The sequence below is a fragment of the Anguilla anguilla genome, chromosome 12 (assembly GCF_013347855.1).
Source record: "Anguilla anguilla isolate fAngAng1 chromosome 12, fAngAng1.pri, whole genome shotgun sequence".
Lineage (NCBI taxonomy): Eukaryota > Metazoa > Chordata > Actinopteri > Anguilliformes > Anguillidae > Anguilla > Anguilla anguilla.
Genome location: NC_049212.1, coordinates 37,993,423 through 38,010,404, shown reverse-complemented (window position 1 = coordinate 38,010,404; position 16,982 = coordinate 37,993,423). Strand labels below are relative to the sequence as shown.

The window sequence follows — 16,982 nt, the reverse complement described above, 5'->3', positions numbered from 1 at the left end:
ATATGTCACTCTACAGTAGAGTGTGAAATATGCCATGTCATTACCATGTAATTCTCATGATCAGCAGTAGAGGGCAGTATGGGAAGGTCTGTGTCTGCTCTCCTCCGCCCGCAGTACCGGCGGTTCCTCCCGGTGGATGGAACGTACCGGGAGATGATCGAGACTGTGTCGAGGGACCCGCGGGTGCTGAACTTCGCCCAGCTGGGGCACGGGCATCCGGGCCTGCGGGCGTTGCTGGCGGAGGGGCTCACCGCCATGGAGGAGATCTCCGCCGAGATGCTGCACCTCCTGGAGGAGCCGCGCCGCCAGTTCCCCCGCCTCCGCTTCCTGAGCGACGGGGAGGTGACGGAGCTCCTCTCCCTTCACCCCGAGCCCTCAGGCTTGCTTCCACTGGTACGCAAATGCTTCCAGGGGGTGCAGGAGCTGGACGTGGCCTACGGAGTCCAGGAGAGCCCCGAGGAGGAGGAAGACCTTCCCAGTGCCCAGCCGTGGGTGAGGGGTGTTTTCGGGGGCCTGGGGGAGAGGCTGCCCTTCCTCTGCCCCGTGGGGCCCAGCCTGGACCCCCTGGCCTGGCTGCGGCAGCTGGAGCAGCAGCTGCATCGCGCCATGGTGCAGCTCATGGCGGATTGTGCCGTCGCCCGGCAACGGTGTCGGGGGAAGCAGGGGGGCAAGGACCTGCACCGGGACCAGGTCCAGCGCCAGGAGGGTGACCAAAAAATCAGGGACACCCTGTCGCTTGACCCTCTGCACCCCTGCGTTCCGTTAAACTCTTCAGCGCAGGATGTCTTGAAGGACTCGAGGGAAGTCGACAGGTCCCCCTCTCTGTGGGACCTCATCTCCGGCTTCCCCCTGCAGTGCCTCCTGGTGGTGGAAGAGGCATTGTGGTGTGAGGAGGTCCGGCGGGCTTTCCGGAGTCCGGCGCCGGCCAAGCGGGCCCTGCTGAAGGCTCACTACGACGCCAAACTGCAGAGCCTGTGCCAGCTCGTTCGGGACGCGAGCGTGGGCCGCAGCGAGAGGTCGTCGGGGTCACAGCGGGCGGCCGCCGCGTTGCGCGCCATGACGCTTCTCTCCATCAAGCACTCCCGGCAGCTCTCGGGCCTGGCGGCGCTCGAGTGTGAGCTGGAGTCCTCTTTCGAGTGGCAGCGCCTGATGAAGTACCACCTGAGTGCGGATGACCACGGCGGTCCTGGGTTAGGTTCGACTGGGGCGCCGGCAGACGGTGCCTCCACGGCGGTATCCTGCTACGTGGACGTCCTGAGCTCGCGTTTGCCGTACGGTTACGAGCTCTTAAGCCCCGAATGTTGGACGATGGTTCACACCGCGTCCTCGGACCGAGCGGCTCTTGGGATCATCCTGGCCCTCACCTGTTACAGGTGTGGCTTCGTCGGCGGGCCCAGCACGTCTGGGAAGACGGAGACGGCGGTGCACCTGGGGCAGGCCCTCGGGCGTCATGTGGTCACCCTGCGCTGTTGCCCGGAGACGAGCACCGCCGTCGTCCTGCAGATGCTGACGGGCGCCCTGCAGACCGGCGCGTGGCTGCTGCTGGACTCCGCGGACTCCATGTCCCAGGGTGCACTGTCTCTCCTGGGACAGCACCTCTCCGACATCCACCACGGCTTCTCGTTTCTGCTGGGCCGTAACCAACAGCAACCAGGCAAGTGCGAGACAGAGCACGAACAGACAGCAACAGCAATGGCCCAAGACAGTAGCAAAGGCAGCATTGAGCCTGTTGAGCTACAGGTAACTTTGGGTGGGAGGACGGTTTCCTCCAAACTGGGCTATGGCTGCGTTCTCCTCTCGTCGTCCAGGCGAGCGATTGAGGTGCCGGAGAACCTTCGAATCGCCACCAGACCCGTTTCCCTGCTGCAGCCTGACTACGGGGTCATCGCCGAGGCCACGCTGGCCGCCTCGGGCTTCTCAGAGGCCGCATCCATGAGCCGTCGCTTGGTGTCGCTCCTCAGCCTGGCCAGAGATTTGGCCTGTCTCCCAGAATCCTCCTGCGCTGGTCCCACTTCCTGGCTGGTGCTCCTGACCAGAGTCCTTACCTTTGCTGGGATACACCTGAACCAGAGCATGAGAGTGGAGTGGGAAAAGGACAAGGTGCTGGAGGGGGACCAGGAGGCCCAAAGGCAGCTTCTCCACCTGGTTCTGAGAGCTCCCGAGGGCTTGGGGGATGGAGCCAAAGGCGCCCGCCCAGCCAAATCCAGGCGCACCAACCAGTGCGTCATCGTCCTGCAGGCCATAGCCGAGGAGCAGGCGGTCATCAAAGCCGTGACGTTGGCGGTGGCGTCGGCCATCGTTGACCCCGGGAAGGCCAGCCACTTCCACGCCATCTTCGAGGAGATGTTCCCCGGTGCCCGCTGCCCTCCGCACCGCCTGCAGGGCAGAGAGGAGAAGCAGCAGGAGGCCTTGAAGGCGGCCGTGGTGGAGGAGCTGCAGGACGCCGGGCTGCAGCCCAGCCCCAGTGCGCTCTCCACCGCGCTGGCCCTGTACCGGGCCCTGAAGCTCTCCCGGGCCGTGGTTCTGCTGGGCCAGGCCGGAAGCGGGAAGACGACCTGCTACCGAGCCCTGGCCGGAGCTCTCCGGAGGCTGGCGGGCCGGGCGGCGGAGGAGGACGGGCCCGGTGGGGGTTCCTCTTCGGCAGCCGAGGGCACGGGGACGGGGGCCCCCTCTCCAGCTGCCGCCTGGAGCTCTGTGGACACGGCGGTCGTCTTCCCCAACGCCCTGTCCACGGAGGAGCTCTGGGGCGGCTTCAGCGGGCCGCAGGGCTGCTGGCAGTATGGCGCCATCACGAAGGCGCTGAGGGAGAGCCAGGAGCTCTCAAACACGAAGTCCCCGACCACCGAGTCCTCCGTCCCCCATCCCCCCCAGAGGAGCAGGGGGCAGGGTGGGGGGCCACGCACGGCGAAGTGGCTGGTGCTGGACGGGGAGCCGCTGGGCCGGCCTGGCTGGCTGGACCCCCTCTGCACCCTCTGCGACCCCAAGGACCCCTTCCTGAGCCTCCCCACGGGGGAACAGCTGCGGCCGCCGCCGGCGCTGTGGGGGCGCGGGGAGCTGAAGGTGCTGGTGGAGGCGACGGGCCTGGAGGACGCGTCCCCGGCCGCGGTGGCGCGCTGCGGCCTGGTGCTCCACTCCGCGGGGGAGCTGTGGAGGGCCGTGTGGAGGGCCCAGCTGGAGGCCCTCGGCAGGGACCCCGGCCTGGACCCCCGGTGCCTCCGCGTGTGGAGCCGGCTGGCGGACGACCTGTTCGCCAGGACCCTCTCCTTCCTGGGGGAGCGGAGACTCGCCCCCGTACTGCCCGAGCCTGGCGCGGGACCCCGGGAGGTCACGCACGGGGTGCAGGAGGTCATGTCCTTCAGCAGGGTCTTATGTGCCCTGAAGGAGCAATTTGGGAGCAACAGGCTGAAAGCTGCATTGAAACACACTGACAGGGGAGGTAAGGGGGATTTTATTCACAATTTCAGTTTCTCTATGAGTCATTACATTATTCTATCATTTGTATGAGTTTAGAGTGTACTGATTATTATTAGATATAAGCTAAGACTCTCAATTATTGGAAGCCTTTAAATAACAACTGACTCCGTAATGATCTCCTGTCAATAGTCCGGATGCAGAAAGATAAGATGTAAGAAACCTTTGTATATGAGATCCACAACTCTTAGTGTTCTCTCATAATTGTGGTTATAGAGACGTGCCATGCAAATAAATGACAATGATAAATGATGATGATGAATGATGATGAATGATGATGATGAATGATGATGATGATGATGATGAATGATGATGAATGATGATGATGATGATGATGATGAATGATGATGATGATGATGATGAATGAACGAAAGGTCTTTAAGGGTCTGTAAGGCAGAGTGTGACTCACTCCTTTTTTTTTGGCTCCCCACTCTCTTGTTCCCTGCTGTGAACCCCATATTTTCTGCTGCCAGAGGGCACCCCTGACACCTCCCAGAAAGCCCCCTCGGACCCTGCGACCCCCTCAGCCCAGCAGGAGCTGCAGGCCAGGAATGTTTTTGTGGTGGCCTACGTCTGGGGCTTTGGGGGCCACCTGCATCCCAGGTACGGGGGGGGGGGGGGGGGGGGGGGGGGGGTCTGGACTTTCGCGGAACGCCGGCTAACGAGGCCCTGTGCGACCCTGGGAATTCCAGGAGTTCCGCTTCTCACAGAAGGGAAAGTGTTTTTGCCGGAATGATGGAATGGCGTTTAACAAAACACCCCGTGCTTGTTAAATACCCTGACTGGGGCCACACAAAAAAACAAGGTTGTTATTACCGCTGTACCTCCTCAACATACCACCGGTGTACAAGCGAAAAAAAAAAAAAAAAAAATGCTCTTCATTAATCCAGTGCTGGTCCCTCAGTAAGAAAATTGGGAGGAAATCATTAAAGCTTGAGATTTCTGTTGAAAACTATTTTTGATTATATTTTGTGACAGTTGTCCCAGTTTTGGTGCGTCTAACCCAGCAGCAGGCCGTAGCTCATTAAACTCTTTACCTTAATTGTGTTTAAAGGTGTTTAAAGGTTTACACGTAAGACCTCTCCCCTGTTTATGAAGCTTGTTGTTGTCGTTGTTGTTCTGTGGGTCCCGCTCAGACACTGGCCGCATTTTGACGAGTTTGCCCGCGGTGCCCTGTACGAGAGCCGCGACAGGGTGGCGCTGCCCGCGGAGGCCTCCGTGTTTGAGTACTTTGTGCACCTGAGTGACAGGCCTGTGGAGGCTCACGGCGGACCCCAGAACAGGAGTCTGCAGGTGTCCTGCAGCACCGTCCCCCAGGTCTGCTCCTCCTCCCGAAATCTTCAAGTCCTCTGTGTATTAAACGTGAGAACTGTGGTGTTCTGAAAAACAGGTCTGTATGCCACAGGTTTTCATTAACTGAACTATGTCACCTTCATTTAGATGAAACAAACTGCATGTTCAAAATGACCTTGTCTGGAGTCTGTGAACTCACTAATGTGTCTGCTTCTGCACTGGACTTAGCAGGATGTAGCAGAAAACATCAGCAGTAGAGGCACACATGGTTTCATACTGCTGTCTTAGATTCAGCAGTGTTTAGAGCAGGCTGATGTTTGCCAGGGCACCTGAATCTCACGCAGCTCATTTACTGTTTGCATTGTGACATCACTGTCATCCTGTGCATTGTGACATCATCCTCAACATATGCATTGTGACCTCTGTCACATCCTATGCATTGTGACCTCATACAGATCCTATGCATTGTGGCCTCTTTTTCAGCTTATGCATTTTGACATGATGCTAAGTCTGCACTGTGACCTCATACACATCCTATGCATTGTGAAGTCGCTGTTCCGTTTCGCGTGACCTGAGTGACCTCCTGCGGTCTCTCCCCGCGCAGTACGAGAGGTACGTGTTCTTGCTGCGGCTGATGTTGAAGGCCCGCCAGCCGGCTCTGCTGGTGGGGGAGCCGGGTTCGGGGAAGACCACCCTGTGCCATTCTGCGCTGGGTCCCAAAGTGCCTCACCTGCGCCTCCCTGCCTGTGCTCTCCTGAGAGCAGCCCACCTGCGGGCTTTGCTGGAAGGCGTGGGCTGCCAGTCAGTGAGGTCAGACGCCATGACGACCGTAACCAGGCAGCCTGGGCTGCTGCTCTTCCTGGATGACCTGCATGATGCGCCCTGTGGTGAGTTGGCAGTGCACATTTTAAAACAAACTCGAGCATCTTTCTTAACATTAAAGCCCATCATCCCTCATGTGATTGCCATGCATGTTTGTATCAAATTGGTATGTGATATTCATTTCATATACTGAAACTATATATACTCGCATGCTGTACATATCTTGGGTGATGTGCAAAAACAGTGTGTTTCCAAAAAGGAACAGGAAAAAAAGGATTCTTTTTACCATTTACCAACATGGCATTTTAGTTTAATCACATTTGAACCCACTATAATAGTTGTTGAGTTACTGTATGAAACATTGACAGTAAAAAGAGCTGGATGATAAATTTTAAAATGAAACGGCCGATGTCTGGTTAGTCACATGCGCTTGTGTGCCCGTACCCAGATGCTTATGGGAAGGCGTCGATGGCCCTGGAGGCGCTGCGGCAGTGCATGACCACAGGGGGCGTGCTCACCCCCGCTGGCCGGCACTTCCGGCTCTGCAGCTCCGGAGCGCTCAGCTTCCTGGCCTCCTGTGCCACGCCCGGGGAGGGGGGGTCCGGCTGCGGGGGCCTGTCCCCCCGCCTGTCCCGCCTCTTCTCCGTCCTGGCGCTGCCGGACCTGTCCGAGCCCCTGCTGTTCTCCATCCACTCCCCCCGGCTGCAGCTCTGTCTCGGCGAGCTCCCCCTGGTGGCCGACATGCGCGACTGCATCCTCGCCGCCACCCTGGATCTGTACCGTGCCGTCAGGCTAGCGTTTCCGCCCCGCGCGGACAGGCCCCACTTCCTGTTCTCGCCGCACGACCTGCGGAAGGTCTTCCAGGGGATGTGCCTGTGGAGGCCCCCCTGGGGGGGAGGTGCCCCCCACCTCCGGGCCTCCCGCTCCTCCTCCTCGGCCCTCGCCGTGGTCCGGCTCTGGGCACACGAGTGCCTGCGCACGTTTTGGGACCGGCTCTGCTCCGAGGAGGAGCGCGGGGAGGCGCTGGCGCTGCTGACCCAGGTGGCCCACAGGAACTTTGCCAGCAGGCTGGCCTCCGAGCCCAAAACGGACGGCGAGGCGGGGGAGTCCAGCACTCCCAACCCGTCTGCGGCCCGGGATCCTGGAGAGGGAGAGGAGGAGGTGACGTCATCGAGGGAGGAGTCCCCTGCCTCCTCCTTAGAGGAGGAGGAGGAGGATGAAGACCACACAGAGACTGGGGAGCAGGGGAGCAGCTCCTTCGTCTCAGACAGTCTGAGTGAGCAGGATGCGCTGAGCGAGATCCTCTCTGACGAGCCTGAGATGGAGAGCGTAAACCACGGAGATACCGACACCCTGTCTGAAACCTCAAGGACCCCTTCAACCGTGCAGCCCTCCCCCCGTAAAGAGGCCAGGCCCCGGAGTAAGCCGGACGGGAAGAGGAGCGGGAGGCTCGTCGTCCGGCTCCCACAATGCACCAGTGCGGACCGCGCCGCGCAGGCAGAGCAGAGTCCGGTCGGCGCCAGAACGGCCGGGGAGCCGTTGCGAGACCTGGGGCCGTCCCTCCTGGACCCGGTCTTCGGTCCGGACCTCTCCGGGCCGCTCCACCTCCACGCCCGGCTCCGCAGCCTCAGACGCGACTCCGCCTACAAGGAGCAGGACGCGGAGGGGCTGGCGAAGCAGCTCGCCGCCGCGGCGAAGCTTACAGAGGAAGAGGAGGGGGAGGGGGAGGAAGGGGACGGACGCGCTGCCGGTTACGGGGTGCACGGGCAGGGGGTGCGCCAGCTGGCGCGCGTCCTCCGCGCCCTGCTCTTGCCCGGGGGGCACGGGGTCCTGCTCGGGGGGGCGAAGGGCACGGGGAGGAAGACCGCGGTGCGCCTGGCCGCCCGGCTGACGGGCTGCCGGCTGCTGGAGGTGCATTCTGGGAACGCGGCGGCCGCGTGGGACGCGCTCAAGGAGGCCGGCGCCCGCGCAGGGGTGCGGAGGGAGGGCCTGGTGCTGCTGGTGCACGAGAGCGCCAGCCAGGAGTTTAGGGAGGAGCTGCTGGTCGCCATGGGCAACAGAACCTTCCCGACGCTCTACTCCTACAAGGAGTGGAAGATCAGCAGCCTGGCCAAAGGCTCGCACAGACATGAGGAAGACCAAGGAACGGAGAGGTAAGAGGGGTACAGTATGTGTTCTCATCTGGGTCTTCAGTTGCTTGCTTCCTTGTTTGGGATAGAGCTCAGTTCAGCTCTTTTGGCTGTTTTTTTTTGGCTTCACTTGACGTAAGATTTGAAACCGCAGCTCACATGTAGCCCTTGCGGTCACCGTGGTGACCCAGAGCTGCCCCGTGTCTCAGGTACTTTCGACAGGTCCCGTGGAATGTGCACGTGTTCCTGCTGCTGCCCCTGGCCCCTGGTGGAGAGTGTCCTGGGGCGGGGGGGTTCTGGGCCAGAGCCCTGAGTCTCTGTAGCTGTGTGGAGGTCTACCAGCCCTGGACCACAGAGTCCCTCATCGATGTGGCCACTCACCACCTGAAGAGCTATCTGCAGATTCCCAACCTGAACCCCAAAGGTTCATTATGCTACCATACTTATCTAAACTAAATAATTATATCTAGTTGGCTGATGTAATTCTTATAATATAAATCTTTTTCTAAATGCATTAGTATTTCCATATGTTAAGCCTTGCACCATATGGTAAAACGAACAAGCCTTTGTGAATAAGGTTGTTTTTTCCCCGTTGTTTTCATTATAGATTCTATCAAGTGATTTATTGCAGCATTTTTTTAAACGATGGTCTGTTTCCTTTGGTGTATTTATTTGCATGTAAATGTACCGATGTGATTAATTGTGTTTATCTCTCTGTATCTTGGGCTTAATTGATTTAAATAATTTGGTTTGTTTTTATGTTACTCTTCCCCAGTAGATGGGTCTTGCCTGGTGTTCAGTCTTTCTCAGGCCATGGCTGGGATTCACCAATCAGCACGGAGATACGCCTCTGTCCTAACTCCAGACCTGCAGCCCTTTGGTCCACAGACTTTCATGGAGTTCCTGTCACACTTCCTGTTCCTTTGTGCGCACCTGTACGATGAGGGGCGGAGTCAGGCCAACAGGTGAGGAGAAACTAGGGGTGGGGGGATTTTCTACAAGGCACTTTGAACACATGAGACTTGGCTTCTGTTAAAGACAACATGGCAGAGGGTATTCTGGGATTAATTAAATAGGATTGCAGGACGACCTTTGGTATTATCCTTGCCAACTTAACCAAGTGGTTTAATGTGGCATTTTCTGTGAATTAGAACACAAACTGCCAGAAGACTGAGAACTGAGAACATCCCTGTAGCTCTTCCTTTTTTCTGTTTGTTTGTGCATATGTCTGTGTGCCCGTTTCTCAGAATGGCAGCCATCTTAAGTCGAATGAAGGAACTGACTGACCAGGCCGACCAGTACAGCCAGGAGGTGTCCAGCCTGAGGACAGAGTTCACTGAAGCCCAGCAGGTAAATCCAAGCACCTGATGTCCAGGGTCAATAGCAGGCTGCACTGAAAGGACTCTTCTTAGTCCCCCCCCCCCACTGTATTCCGAGTACTGTTTGTGAGTGCTGGTTTATTTTTATTTTCTAGCGTGAGTGTGTTGTACATGAGTGTGCTGTATGAGTGTATATTAGTGAGTGCGCTGTATGAGTCTATATTAGTGAGTGTGTTGTATATGAGTGTGCTGTATGAGTGTATATTAGTGAGTGTGCTGTATGAGTGAGTTGTATATGAGTGTGCTGTATAAATGTGTATTAGTGAGTGTGTTGTATATGAGTGTGCTGTATGACTGTGCTGTATGAGTGTGCTGTATGAGTGTGTTGTATATGAGTGTGCTGTATGAGTGTGTATTAGTGAGTGTGTTGTATACGGGTGTGCTGTATGAGTGTGTATTAGTGCGTGTGTTGTATATGACTGTGCTGTATGAGTGTATATTAGTGACTGTGCTGTATGAGTGTGTTGTATATGAGTGTGCTGTATGACTGTGTTGTATATGACTGTGCTGTATGAGTGTGTTGTATATGAGTATGCTGTATGAGTGTGTATTAGTGACTGTGCTATATGACTGTGCTGTATGACTGTGTTGTATATGAGTATGCTGTATGAGTGTATATTAGTGAGTATGCTGTATGACTGTACTGTATGAGTGTGTTGTATATGAGTATGCTGTATGAGTGTATATTAGTGAGTATGCTGTATGACTGTGCTGTATGAGTGCATTATGCGCAGCCTGACTGTGTGAGTAACTCACTCACGTGTCTGTGCAGTGGCAGGCCCAGCTGCAGCTTGCTGTATGAGTGTATATTAGTGAGTGTGTTGTATATGAGTGTGCTGTATGAGTGTGTATTAGTGAGTATGCTGTATGAGTGTACTGTATGAGTGCATTATGCGCAGCCTGACTGCGTGTGTAACTCACTGGCGTGTCTGCGCAGTGGCAGGCCCAGCTGCAGCGTGCTGTGGAGGCCAGCCAGGCGGTGTGTGAGCGCGCTCGACAGCACTGCCTCCTGGAGGAGACGCAGCTGGCGCTGCTGGAGGAGCAGCTGCAGGAGGCGCGGCAGCTGTCCCAGGACGCATTGCAGCAGGTCAGCCTGAGCTCGTACGCGCCTCGTCCCCATAAAACCTGCAGAATGCAGGGAGAGGCTGGACCCATTTGGGGTCTCATAGGTACACTCTCCACATGCAATGCCATACAGAGATGTATTACAGTATAATTACGTTCAACAGTAATGACCGTTTTCCTTAATTTTGCATCACTTGCTCAACAGACTTCAAACTGGTGCTTTTGTTGTGTCGCAGTTGAGTACAAAACAATTAAGTGCTCCTGCAGGGGGCAGCACTGAGTTAATGAAGAATACACCGCATGCAAGCGGATTAAATTTTTTTTCACTGTCACATGACGCACCACCTCAACCCAATAGTGCCCCTCCCCCCCTTTACAGGTGAGCCCCCTGTACCAGGCGGCCCTGGAGGCCATGCAGTCCCTCAGCCAATCAGACCTGGAGGAGCTGCGGCGGTACAGGCGGCCCCCCGAGGGCGTGATGGCGGTCATGGACGTGGTGTGCATGCTGTTCGGCCGCCCCTGCACCTGGGAGAGCTGTCAGCAGCTCCTGGGGAGGCCCAACTTCCTGCAGGTAAGAGACTGGAGCAGCGAGCGATCGCATCACACCAGCGCTACGTATCCCTCCCGCTAGGAGCAAGGACGGACTGGGGGGGGCTCAGTGTTTTTAATAAATGTCCACAGTTTCTCTTTCAGGGCGTGTGAATTACACTGCTGTCTTAGCAGAGACAGTAAAAACTGGGTGTTTATATGCAAGTGCACTCTCAGAACAGACGTGTTACAAACAACACGTTGACATTTTTAACACACTGCTATGTCTAGTCAAATACAGCACATTTTGTGTTACTTTCCTCGCAGTCTGTGTTAAAAAGTCTCCCTTTGTAACACATATATTTAATATTTGTAACACCAAAGTAGCACCTTTGACTACAAAACATGTTGAAAATAACACAAAAATAGTGACACAGAAGCTTGTTAGATATTTTGAGTGTGTGCTGTCCATTGTAAAGGACCTGGCTCCGTGTCCTCTCCCCCTCCCCCCCCCCCCCCCCCCCGCTCCCGCTCCCCTTCCTGCTCCCCCCTCCCCCTCCCGCTCCCCTCCCGCTCCCCCTCCCAGGAGCTGGAGTTCTACGACCGCTCGGCGCTGAGCGGGGAGCTGTTCGCGGCGCTGAGCGCGGCGGTGGCGCGGCCCGGGTTCGAGCCGGAGGCGGCGCGGGGCGTGAGCCGGGCGTGCGAGTCGCTGTGCCGCTGGGCGCGGGCGGTGCACCAGTACGCCCGCGCCCGCCGCAGCGTGGCGCCGCACGAGGCCCGGCGGGCGCGGCTGGAGGAGGCCGCCGCACAGACCCGCGCGCGGCTCCGGGTGGCGCGGCTGCGGGAGGAGGAGGCGCGGGCGGGCCTGGAGGAGGCGGAGCGGCGGCTGGGGGCGGCCCGCCGCGAGGCGGAGGAGCTGGCCGCCCGGCTGCGCCGCGCCGAGACGCGGGAGAGGGACGCCGCCGCCGCCGTCCAGCAGGTGGCGCCACACATCGCCGACTGGAGCGCTTCGGCACGGGTACGACACGGACGCTCCAATGCCGCTCTAGTTCTGTCTCTCTGCAGTAAGGCTGACAAACCCAGCTTCTGGAGGGGCCCCTGTTTATGCTGGTTTGTGCTCTAAAATGTTCTGCTTTAAAATTCTCTTTTCACGCAGTCATTTGTGTTTAGCATTTTTAAAGATATAATGAAATATTACAGCAGAGGAGGACGGTACACATCCCCTCCGGTCCCGCACTGCTCTTGAGAAGCGCATGAGCGTGCGGAGATGTGGCTAATTAGCCAATCGGGGCGTTTAAAGCAGGGTAATCAGCTGGAACAGACACCAGCGCACACCAGGCCTCTGTGGAGCCTAATTTGACGCTGCAGCTCTCCGCACACAGCTCGCTTGGGCCAAGCTCACATAAACGGACCGTCAGGAGAACCACAAACAAACTGCAGGCTTTAATTATTTAGGCCAAGAAGAAATGAAAGGAGACCTTCTGAGATCCCTTAGCTATTTCACCAAAGTCAAGTCGAGTGCTCTATGCGAGGTCATGACTTGTTTAGGTGTGTAAATAAATAAATGTTGACATTCTACCTGGAGTGATACAAACAGTATTTGTATCACTCTTTTTTGAGTTTCATGTCGTTCGGTCGGAGAATGTTTTTATGTTATTTTAAAGGGACAGTTCCTCTTCCTTCCCTGCAGGAGACAGAGAGGGGCATCGGGACAGTCCCAGGGGACGCCCTAACGCTGGCCGCTGCCCTGGCGTACCTGGGTCCGTTTGGGCCCGACGTGCGCTCGGAGCTCCTGGGGAAGTGGCGCGAGCTGTGCCTGACGGGCCACGTCGAAACTGACCCCGAGGACCCCAGGACGGCACACCTCTCCGCCCCGTCCCGCCCCGCTGCTCTGCCCGCTCCCTACGTCCCCATTCCCCTGGGAGAGGACCCGCAAGCGCTCGTGGGCCGGCTCGTGGGCGAGGTTAAGGGCGTGGCCCGGGGCGTGGCCCAGGGCGTGGCTCCAGCGCTGTTGCTGAACCTGCTGCTGTGGGCCTGTAGGAACCGCAGGGCTCAACACTGCCCCCTGCTGGCAGACGCGCAGCAGCGGGAGGGCATGGCGGCCTCACTGTCGCTGGGTGAGCTAACCTGCTGCTCTCGTACTTTTGAACTTACTCGCACGACAAAGTATTACATTGCTTGATAATGAGAACAGGCCATTCAGTGCATTTAGGCGTGTGATCTTGCCTGCTATCTGTAAGTGCATCCAGCACAGTGACTAGCCTGGTCTTGAACAGCACAAGTGTCTCTACATCTTTTTGTGTTCTTTTCTTTTTTTCACTGAATTGCTATGTGCTTACTGGATACAGGTAACCAGGCTGTTCATGACATTTGTATCATTATATGAAGTTGTAATTCATCCTGTGCTCTGTAATTTGTCCACCACATGCTTCAGTAATGTTGTTGCCATCCCTGTTGTCACCGTCACATTTGTCCTCTGTAGGCCAGTGCTCAGAGGGAAAGGGTCAGGCCCAGGGGGAGGATGAGTATGACCTGGTGGTCAGTGGCGATGACCCCGCCCTGCTGGATAAACTGAGAGAGGGGGCAGAGAAAGGTACGGGCGCTCTCCGTCACCTCTCTATAGACGCCTCTCTGTCAGCTCGCTATAGACACCTCTCCATCAGCTAGCTTCAGACGCTTCTCAGCTAGCTTCAGACGCTTCTCAGCTAGCTTCAGACGCTTCTCAGCTAGCTTCAGACGCCTCTCAGCTAGCTTCAGACGCTTCTCAGCTAGCTTTAGCTGCTTCTCAGCTAGCTTCAGACACTTCTCAGCCAGCTTCAGACACTTCTCAGCTAGCTTCAGACACTTCTCAGCTAGCTTCAGACGCTTCTCAGCTAGCTCTAGACACTTCTCAGCTAGCTTTAGACACTTCTCAGCTAGCTTCAGATGCTTCTCAGCTAGCTTTAGACACTTCTCAGCTAGCTCTAGACACTTCTCAGCTAGCTTCAGACGCTTCTCAGCTAGCTTCAGACGCTTCTCAGCTAGCTTCAGACACTTCTCAGCTAGCTTCAGACGCTTCTCAGCTAGCTTCAGACGCTTCTCAGCTAGCTTTAGACACTTCTCAGCTAGCTTCAGATGCTTCTCAGCTAGCTTCAGATGCTTCTCAGCTAGCTTCAGACACTTCTCAGCTAGCTTCAGACGCTTCTCAGCTAGCTTTAGACACTTCTCAGCTAGCTTCAGACGCTTCTCAGCTAGCTTCAGACGCTTCTCAGCTAGCTTCAGATGCTTCTCAGCTAGCTCTAGACACTTCTCAGCTAGCTTCAGCTGCTTCTCAGCTAGCTTTAGACGCTTCTCCGTTGTCCTGTATTGCTGCCTGTCTGTCGTACGCTGTTAGCATGCCGTTAGCATGCCATTGCCCTGCGGCCGTTTCTGTTCTGGAGTCTGCAGAGCTTTTGTCCTCCGTGCTGATTCCACTATCTAACCATCCTGGCTAATCCTGCGCAGCAGTAACACAGGTTGTGTAGCCTGCTGCTGGCGATGATGCGGTGGCTTCTTATCTCTCCCTTTGGACCCGAACCCAACCCCCGACCTCCCCCCCCCGGTCTGGTCTCCCCTCCCCTGCAGGTCTCACGGTGCTGGTGACTCACGTCGAGCGAGCGCGGCCGACCCCCGGATTGCTGGGGTTGCTGGGGCGACGGGCCGGGGCCCCCCCCGCTGCCCGGCCGGGCTTCTCCCTCTCCCTCAGCACCTCCCTGCCCGTCGGGGCACTGCTCCACGGTGAGGCCCTCGTAGTTAACGATGCATTCACACCAGCGCTAAAAACACCCCTGTGAAGAACTGAACACCGACCCTGAATACTAATGAGCAACAAGTTACATACACAGCCCCCTGGGTCTGGGGCTGTTTTTCAGGGTTTGGGCTAGGCCCCTTCGTTCCAGCGAAGGCAAGTCTTAACGCAATGACACTCTAGACGATTCTGTGCTTCCAACTTTGCAGCAGCAGTTTGGGGGAAGGCCCTTTCCTGTTTCAGTGTGACAGTGCCCCTGGGCACACAGCGAGGTCCATATAGAAATGGTTTTGTCAAGATCGGTATGGAAGAACTTAACTGGTCTGCTCAGGGCCCTGACCTCCACCCCATCCAACACCTTTGGGATCAGTTGGAAAGCCAACTGTGAGCATTAGCGAGTGTCCAAACTCGCTAATGCTGTTCTGGCTGAATGGAAGCAAATCCCTGCAGCAATGCTCCAACATCTAGTATAAAGCCAAAAGGTTGTTATACAGCAAAGGGTGGACATACTCCATATTGCAGTAGTTCCCATAATTTTGGATAAGATGTTGGATGGCAGGTGTCTGCATACTTGCAGTGTATTTTGAGTACATATTAATATATTGTATCACTTGATGTTTTCTATATATCCTTTCTCCCTTTGTATGCCCCCCCTCCCCACCCCTGCCCCTTTTTTGAAAAACACAGAGATCCACCCCTTAATCTTGGCTGAGGTGCGGGTGGTTGACCTCTCCTTGAGTGGAGCAGAGCTGCAGGAGTTAACGCTGGCCGAAATGATGCAGTCAAAGTGCCCCCAAATATGGTCGCAGGATCGCCAGTCGAGGGCAGAGAAACTGATGCTTCTGGACCGACTGCGCCAGCAGGAGGTAAAACAGGCCCTTCGGAACATTCCGTGGCCAACGATATCTGTTTATGAAACTTGTGGTAGACCTGACGTGCGTTCAAGGCGATGACCGTTCGCTAACGTTTGTGAACATATTCAAACAGATTCAAACTTTTTTTCTGTTCGCTGCAAACAGTTCTGACCTTTAAAAAAAATCCTATGTAAGCAGAAAATCAGCTGGCTAGCATTGTTAGACCTAATCTAGCTAGTTTTTCTCACTTATGTTAACATTGGCCAAGTTGCTTTTTTTCTGTTTAGTCGTATCCATTTAAAAAAAAAATGTTTGGTGGCGAACTAAATGGAATGTTCATTTAAAATCGTTCAGCGGTAACTGCTGGCCGCAAACTTAGTTCGCCACGAACGTTCGTCATATTTAACGCACGTCAGGTGAATACATCAGGCATAACGACGGACTGCTTTTGCTCACCTCCCTCTCTTTTCGTCAGGCCTCTCTGATGGAGTACGTCCTGCAGTCCTCCGCCCCTCTCCTGGAGGACCCCCGGTTCCTCCCGCGGGTGTCGGCCTGCCAGGCGGCCGCCTCCGGCCTGCGGGCGGAGCTGCTGGAGCTGGACCAGGAGCTGGAGCGGCAGCGCCCTCTGCTGGCGCGTCTCCGCGGGGAGGCGGAGCCTCTCGCTGCCTTCTACGGGGCGCTGCAGGACGTGTCCCGCCTCTCCCCGCTCTACCGCTTCCCCCTGCCCCGCTACCTGATCGCCCTCCGAGAGGCCCTGGCTCTGCGGGAGGCGCCGGATCTGACGTTCGGAGGGGAGGAGGGGACGGGGACAGGGGCGGGGACGGGCGCGGTTTCGGCGGACGTCCTGGTGGCCCACCTGATGGCGCGCTACCGGCCGTGCCTGTTCCAGGGCCACGCCGGCGTGCTGCGGCTGCTGGTTGCCGTGGCGATGTCCCACCACGGCGAAGGCCGCCCCGAGGCCGAGAGGGCGGCCTTCCTGCGGGGGCTGGGCGACGAGGACTTTCCCGGCTCCGCCCAGCCCGCCCAAGCCCCTCCCACGCCACCGACGCAGCTCCCCGATTGGATCCCCCGCGCAGTTCAGGCGGAGGTCCTCCGCTTGGAGAGCCTGCCCTCCTTCGGGGGCCTGGTCTCCTCCCTCACCTCCTGCCCCGAACAGTGGGCGGAGTACCTGCGCTACCCCTCCTCCACCGTGATTGGTCCCGTCCCGTGCCCCTCCCACTCCCACCTCTCCGTCCTGCAGCGTGCTCTGCTGTGGAAGACGCTGCTCCCTCATTGGCTGGCCGCCGTGGCGAACGACTTGGCGGCCTGCCAGCTGGGGAAACCCTTTCAGTCGCCGTTGGCCAGCGACCCGCACCCTGGTACCCCCGAGGCCCTGTCCCAAATTTTAGAGGAAACTGAGGGACCCATCGTTCTCATCCTCCCAGGTCCCAGCGAACCAGGACCACCGCCTGTGCACCCCCTGCACTGGGTAGAACAGGCTGCCCAGGGCCTGGCGGAGGACAGAAGGGTGAGTAGAGCTGGAGGAAGTGCGGATTCGACAAGGACAGATGAACATTGTTTAATCGCTAATTGAAAGGGGTTTGTAGATGTCAGGGTCACGGTCGGGCTCAGTTGGGGTCCAAGCAACAAGACAAGTGGCTCCCAACCCTGTTTCTGGAGATCTACCATCCTTATA

General features: G+C 57.0%; 1 protein-coding gene across 1 annotated transcript in view; it reads left to right on the top strand.

The window, feature by feature from the left end:
• Positions 1–16,982, top strand: part of LOC118209172 (dynein heavy chain domain-containing protein 1) — a 35,882-nt gene that overhangs the window by 13,051 nt on the left and 5,849 nt on the right. The window contains exons 20-35 of the mRNA XM_035384332.1: positions 115–3,436; positions 3,945–4,074; positions 4,608–4,788; positions 5,369–5,651; positions 6,035–7,739; positions 7,925–8,139; positions 8,491–8,680; positions 8,963–9,065; positions 10,032–10,181; positions 10,539–10,730; positions 11,274–11,705; positions 12,378–12,804; positions 13,170–13,280; positions 14,291–14,443; positions 15,141–15,319; positions 15,783–16,814. Of these exons, the coding sequence (XP_035240223.1) occupies positions 115–3,436; positions 3,945–4,074; positions 4,608–4,788; positions 5,369–5,651; positions 6,035–7,739; positions 7,925–8,139; positions 8,491–8,680; positions 8,963–9,065; positions 10,032–10,181; positions 10,539–10,730; positions 11,274–11,705; positions 12,378–12,804; positions 13,170–13,280; positions 14,291–14,443; positions 15,141–15,319; positions 15,783–16,814 (8,805 nt within the window). The remainder of the gene's footprint in view (positions 1–114; positions 3,437–3,944; positions 4,075–4,607; positions 4,789–5,368; positions 5,652–6,034; positions 7,740–7,924; positions 8,140–8,490; positions 8,681–8,962; positions 9,066–10,031; positions 10,182–10,538; positions 10,731–11,273; positions 11,706–12,377; positions 12,805–13,169; positions 13,281–14,290; positions 14,444–15,140; positions 15,320–15,782; positions 16,815–16,982) is intronic.